The sequence below is a fragment of the Accipiter gentilis genome, chromosome 8 (genome assembly GCF_929443795.1).
Source record: "Accipiter gentilis chromosome 8, bAccGen1.1, whole genome shotgun sequence".
Lineage (NCBI taxonomy): Eukaryota > Metazoa > Chordata > Aves > Accipitriformes > Accipitridae > Astur > Astur gentilis.
In genome coordinates, this window is record NC_064887.1 from 35,821,662 (window position 1) to 35,827,748 (window position 6,087).

The 6,087-nt window shown below is 41.5% G+C and overlaps 1 protein-coding gene across 2 annotated transcripts; it reads left to right on the forward strand.

The window, feature by feature from the left end:
* Window positions 1-357: 357 nt before the first annotated feature.
* On the forward strand, window positions 358-5,595 carry LOC126042351 (14 kDa phosphohistidine phosphatase-like). Of its 2 annotated transcripts, XM_049809349.1 has the most exons (4): window positions 358-551; window positions 1,041-1,165; window positions 3,601-3,730; window positions 5,509-5,595. In XM_049809349.1, exons 1-3 carry the CDS (start codon window positions 422-424, stop codon window positions 3,691-3,693), a joined length of 348 nt encoding a protein of 115 aa, XP_049665306.1. In that variant the 5' UTR covers window positions 358-421; the 3' UTR covers window positions 3,694-3,730; window positions 5,509-5,595. The 2 variants fall into 2 exon arrangements, with proteins under 2 accessions (XP_049665306.1, XP_049665307.1); XM_049809350.1 differs by lacking the exon at window positions 5,509-5,595 and having other exon boundaries at window positions 3,601-3,810.
* The last annotated feature ends 492 nt before the right edge of the window (window positions 5,596-6,087 follow it).

Consider the following 6,087-nt stretch of genomic DNA (forward strand, 5'->3'; position numbering starts at 1 on the left):
AAGCTCTCCCTGTCTATGACCCTCTCCCCCCGGTATAAACGCCTTGCCCTGCAACGGACCCGTGACGGCGGCTGCCCACCGCAAGACCCCCGCTCTGGGAGCTGGGGGAGAGGAGGCACGGCAGCTGAGGACGGGGCGCAGGGACGAGGGCACCCCTAAGGCCTGGACCGGCAACTCGAAGGAGTAACCGCAGGCCTGTCACCGTCCGCTCTCTCGCAGCCTGTGAGGAGAAACGGCCCCACGGCCTCAGCCCGCCCGGCCCGGGAACCCGCTCGCCTCACGACGAACCCGCTGGGCGGCAGCGGCTGCCCCGCCCCCGGGCGCGAGCGCCGCCTTCCCGCCAACCGCGGAGGACGGGGGGGGGGGGGGGTGGTGGTGGTGGCGGCGCGTCGCGGTCACCTCACGGGCTGGCGGTACCGCCATGGCGGCGGTGCGGGACGTAGAGATCGACCCCGAGGGCACGTTCAAGTACATCTTGGTGCGCCTGCAGCGCCCGGGCGGCGAGGAGCGGCGGGACATAGTCCGTGGCACCAAGGCGGCCGAGTTCCACAGTGGGTGACGGGTCGGGCCTGGGGCTGGGGAAGCGACCGTTAGCGGGCCCACTCCCCCCCACCCCCGGCAGCGTCCGTGAGGTGTGGGCCGTGGCCGCCAGTTCCCAGGCGAATCTGAGGCGGAGGGGGGAGTCCCTGGTGTCAGTGGGCATAGCTCAGAAACCCCCTCCCACCACCTTCCCCCCCCCCCCCAATAGGTGCCTCATACGAATATGAAAAGTGGGTCAATACTTCTGTCAGATGTCATTTCCAAACCTGATAAACCTCATTTAGGAAAATGTGATGTGTTAACTTAAGGTTGTCTATTTCAGTTTTTTTTACTTAATTAGAGCTGTGTAATTTCTATGTTTGTCAAGAGAAACCTCCCTCCTTTGCAGATGAAGGAAGGGAACTGGAGGAAAATGAGCAGAAAGTAGCCCAAAAGAAGAGTTCTAGAGTCTTTGGTGCTTAGTGCATATTCTAATGCCTCTAACCGTTCTCTTTGTGCAGATCATATATTTGAAAAAGTAAATCCTGAGATGGAAAAGCTGGGATATGAGTGCAAGTGCCTTGGAGGAGGGAAAATTGATCATAATAGCAAAGACAAGAAAATTAGGGTATTTGGGCTTTCTACAGTAAGTGCATCTCTTGTATTTCTTCAGATCCTTTTGTCACTGATGTTCTGGGATTTTTATTTTATAGTATGGTGGCTTATGGCAATTTGAATCATAGTGTAAACATTAACTGGAAAACTTGCCGGGCTCATTTGTGAGATAGATTAGAAAAACACTAGTTTTAAGGGCAGGACACCAAAGCAAAAATAATAGATAACTTAATGCTGAGTAATACCAACATTAAGTTACAATCCTGACTAAAAATGGAAGTTAGCATCTCTTGACTCAGAATCTTTTAATCTTACTGCTAGAGCAGGGATAGCCCATTTGTAGCCACAGGGTCTTGATCCAGCTATTGTGTGATCTTTATTTGCTAATAAAAACGTTGGTTGGCAGTGACCAGCTAAATTGTGAATGTTGTTCAGTGTATGTGTTGGGTGAGAAGAGTTTAGGTGTGGTGAATTTTTAGTAGGTGAATATGTAGTTTCACATAAATGCATTTTGTGGGAAGAAAAGTAACTTCCAAGAATATGGAAACTAGAGAATTTTTGTTACCTGTCACTGTTCTGTGTAGGTTCAGATTCTTTATGAAAGTCTAAATAAGTGGTAATGATTTCTTGAATTTAGGGAACATGCTATAGTCTGTTTCTGGTGTTGCTCTGCGAGGAAGCCTAGCTACTTCTGTAGTACTACTGTGAGTAAAGATACTAGGCTTCTAATGTAGACAAGAAGAAAATAATTCTATTAAGTTAATTTAATTTTTTATAGAAAGTGATTGTTACTTCAAATCTGCTTACCTTAGGCAGTGAAGGTTGGGCCTTGAATGTGTTAAGTGTTTTTAAATGTTAGTGCTACTTTTGTTCCAAGATGACTCTTGCCACCTGGAATCATAAGAAAAAAAGAAGAACTCTTTAGGATTTGTATGGGGTGGAAAGGCAGTGTATAATGCTTATTCTACTAAATTCTTGTGATTGTAGGCATAACTGCATTTTTAGATGAGGCTTGACACTTGTATATAAATTTGGCTGCCAATTTAGTGTTAGAGGCAGTGGTCAACTCTTGCTTTGTAATACAATGTCTATGGAAAATACCTTGTTTCTCTGCTTTTGGTACCTTGATGCTTGCAGATGAGCACCATGTAAAAGCAGAGTTTTATTACCATGAGGGCTCCTGTCAGATAGAGAGGTTCAGAAGACCTCAGTAGCAGGTCAGAAGTTAGTATATTAATTACATGGGTTTAATGCTTCTCTTTACCTGGAGATTTGTTGTCAGACTCTAAACCAGAACTGTCTTGGTGTTTTATGAAAACCAGAGAAATAGCCATTGGCTTTTTTTGAAGTAGATGCTGTGCTATTATTTGCAAAGCTGGATGGGGTCTTCAAAGTGACTACCAAGGCAAGAGTGATCTGTAGGTGTGTTGCTTTACAACTGACAGTATAAACCTGCGGTTTTTCTGACATAACTATATTATCTGGTATTTTTTAAAAGTTTGCATTTTATTATGCATCAATAATTTTAACCTGTGCAGTTTAAATGCTGGTTTACTTAAGCTGTTACTTCTGGGGCAGAGTCAGTGATGAATAAAGGTACATGTCTTGTTTGCTAATGCAATCTTGAGCTCTTTTTTTCAGTCTTCCAAGTTAAGTTTCATGTGAAATATTACTGGAAAAAGAAAGTAACCTGTAAATCACAGGTTTTTATCAAACTGTTGTGCAGTAAAGGCTTTTTGACAGGGAAAAACTTACTTGTAGTTCTGAAATAAATCAAGATAATAACTCCAGTCATATAAGACAATAATGGAAAGGCACCTTCTACCACAACTGTCTTAAATTTCTAACACTGTGATCAGTGATTTAAATGAGGGTTAAAAATCACATGGGTTATCTGACCTTGCCTTAGTTTGGAGTTGCAGTGGCTGAAGAGGACAGATATTTAAAATTATGCCATTACCAGCTAAGGCAAGATTGCAAATAAATAAAACATGAAGACTTGTGATTTCTTTAGTGTCTATAATAGTACTCAGATGTTCACACGTGTGGTGACTTACTTCCTTGTCTTCCACTGAGCTGAATCAGGTCTTTTTATGCTCATATGTTAAAGTGGGTCAGTGCAATTCCTGTGGCTTAAAAGAACATTCAGTAAATATGGTGGCTGAGGGGTTGGGAACATTTTAAAACAAGCTTCCTGCTGGAGAAATCATGTGAAAAATGCACCCTCTATTACTTGAGATAGGTTAACCCCATCTCATTTTTCTACAACTTGGGTTGGGGAAATTAGAGAGGACAATAGAAAAATAAAATATGACACTGCAAGAATAACTCTTTTAGAACCTGTATTTGATTTGTATGTAAATTATCAAATTGTAAGTGGGTAATTTGTGTTGTCAAGAACTGAATGGTTCTGTGGACTTCCTTTCTGTACATATTTCTCTAATAAGCACTTGTTCTTTCTTGCAGGGCTATGGAAAAGCAGATCATTCGGTGACTGTAGAGTTACTGAAAAAAGTGTATACAGATTATGAAATTACATGGTCAGATGACAAGAAATAAATGGCTACCTATGAACACAACAAGCATTTCAAAACTGGTAACTCTGTGAGCTGTACTCTGATAAATAAAATTGCATGTCTTCTATGGATGTTACCATAAATCTGGAGTAACTGGACTCTGCTGTAATTTATAATATGGGTAGTAATCCCCAGATTTATCTTATTTTTTTTGTGCAGAATCTGCAGTTCTAAGCCTTTTTCCTCTCCTTTTGATGTGCCATCTAATTAAACACTCCCACATGATCTTACCTCCAGTTTGTTTTCATCCAGTCCTGGCTCACTGATATATTGTAGGCTACATCAGGATTTTGCCATCAACTTAAACACCACAGGACCAAACCTGTTCCCTGGTCTTTTGACAGCAGTGTTTTCTGTTTTCTTTATTTTCTATTGCTCTTTAGGCTTTTCGACTTTCTTATCCACATTTACAAGAATCAGGGGGGAGGGGAGGATTGACCGTTACAGTTCTTCACCAATGATTTAAGTCTTCAATTTACTCCATGGTTTTGAAAATTCAGTATTTGTGTTCCACACAAGTAATGATCTTTTGTGTCCCTGTAAGATCCTTCCCTATAGCAGATTAATGGCAATGTCAAATTCTGACAATACTTGTTTCAGTCTGATTCCCCTGTACTACTTTTATTCCCCATGAGTATAGTGATGCTTTTTCCTTTTTCTTTAGCAATAATTATCTTATGGGTAGCTACCTCCCAGCCAGACCCAGGACACCTAGGCAGTGTCTGAATTAACTTACAGTACCTGCTTCCTCCTGTTGTGGCAGGATGTTGCCCTTCATTTGTTGTGAAGTTACTTGCTACAATTTTCACTCTCTTGTTTCCTGCCAGTCTTCCCTCGAATGCTGTTGTGGATTTCAAGGTAGTACCTTTTGTTCTTATGCTTACATTGTTGACCTGCAGTATTGAAGAGCTATTTCTATATAAATCCTGGTTCTTCCCTGTGCTGTGGCTCCTACTGCACTTATCTACCAGTATCTGGTGGTATATGGTGGCTTTTTCTTTTCAGTGTGCATGTGACTCTTAAAGTAGAAACAGTATGAAATTTGAGAGGCTTTAGTCCAGTTTCTGTCACAAAAAAGTCCTGCTGTTAGTGTAATAAGGCAGTAACTATCCATCTTATGTCACCCTTCTGTATTTTTGTTTTGATTGGCTAGGTGGAGAAGGATTTCCTCTTCTCATCCTCAGATCTTTCAGTCCATTCCTTATTAGAAGAGTTCCAGGTATCTCCATCCCAGTAATCACCTGGGAGCAGGATTTCTTGAACCTGGTGCTGCCAGTCTCTTGGTTGGCACCTGCTTCCCTCTATGTGCAGCCTTCACTTCCCCTCCAGCGCCTCTATGAGCTTTTGCATCTGCTTTTGTGCTTCTCTGTATGCTTTTGTACAATAGTCATCTGGCTGCACCACTCCAAATGCCATGATAACATTGATTGCAGGTTTGATGTTTTTATTTTTTTTTAAACAAGATTTTGATTTCAGAATGTGATTAAGTGCCTGCATACCTAGTAACCAAGAATAGCGTACAGGTCAATAATCTGCAAATTGGGTGCTTCCCACTTTGATTTTCCTCATGGGTTTTTTCCCCTAAGCTTTAGTAAAATAACTGTAACGGATGTCATTTAATTGGTGCCAGTATACAAAACTGATTTTTATTTTTTTTTAATCACCTCATTTCCCAAAACTAGCAAATAGCCTTCAAAGGGAAGTCAACAGTTAAGGATAGCTCCTGCTAAAACAAACAAGCTTTCTCATTTAATTTCCTGAGATGTTTTACGACTGATTTTAATGTTTCCCTCCACAGTACTTACGGGAAAGACATAATTTAGACCGGATTTCTTATTGTGATGACTGTTTCAGAAAGCAAGGGGATGGGACGAGGGGAGAAAAGGGGTGATGATTTGGAATGAGCTGATAGTTACCACCTGACTTCTATCTTTGTTTCTTCAGACAAGAAATTGGGCCTGATGGTAAGCATTTATTGTGTCATCAAAAAAATACTTTGAGGGTCCTCCCAATTATGTTATTTTCTAGTGCAATGTCATTTGGGAAAATGCTAATTTCCCTAGCTATTAAGTAATATGTACAAGTGTTACAAGTGAGTGAAAGATTTTTATTCCAGAACATGAAGAGAAACAGGAAACTAGTCACTAGGGTGGTGGTGATTTGGCAAGTAGAGAAAGCCTTAATGTAGATTAGGGAAACTAGTGATATTTCATGTTGAAACACCAACAGAACAGCCAGCCTACAAAACTAAACGTTGAATTCTGCTTCCTCTCAGCAGGTATCTGCTGAATTTGAAGAACAGAATATAACTCATCTGGAATTATGGAAGTCCCAATGCTAGTTTTTCCGATTTCACCCAAGAAAAACATCCTTTATA

Bases quoted from the DNA above. Each gene is read 5' to 3' on its own strand.
- LOC126042351 (XM_049809349.1), top strand. From the start codon at position 422: ATGGCGGCGGTGCGGGACGTAGAGATCGACCCCGAGGGCACGTTCAAG. The intron at 552-1,040 runs GTGGGTGACGGG...CTCTTTGTGCAG, and splicing joins CAAGGCGGCCGAGTTCCACA to ATCATATATTTGAAAAAGTA. The intron at 1,166-3,600 runs GTAAGTGCATCT...TCTTTCTTGCAG, and splicing joins GGGTATTTGGGCTTTCTACA to GGCTATGGAAAAGCAGATCA.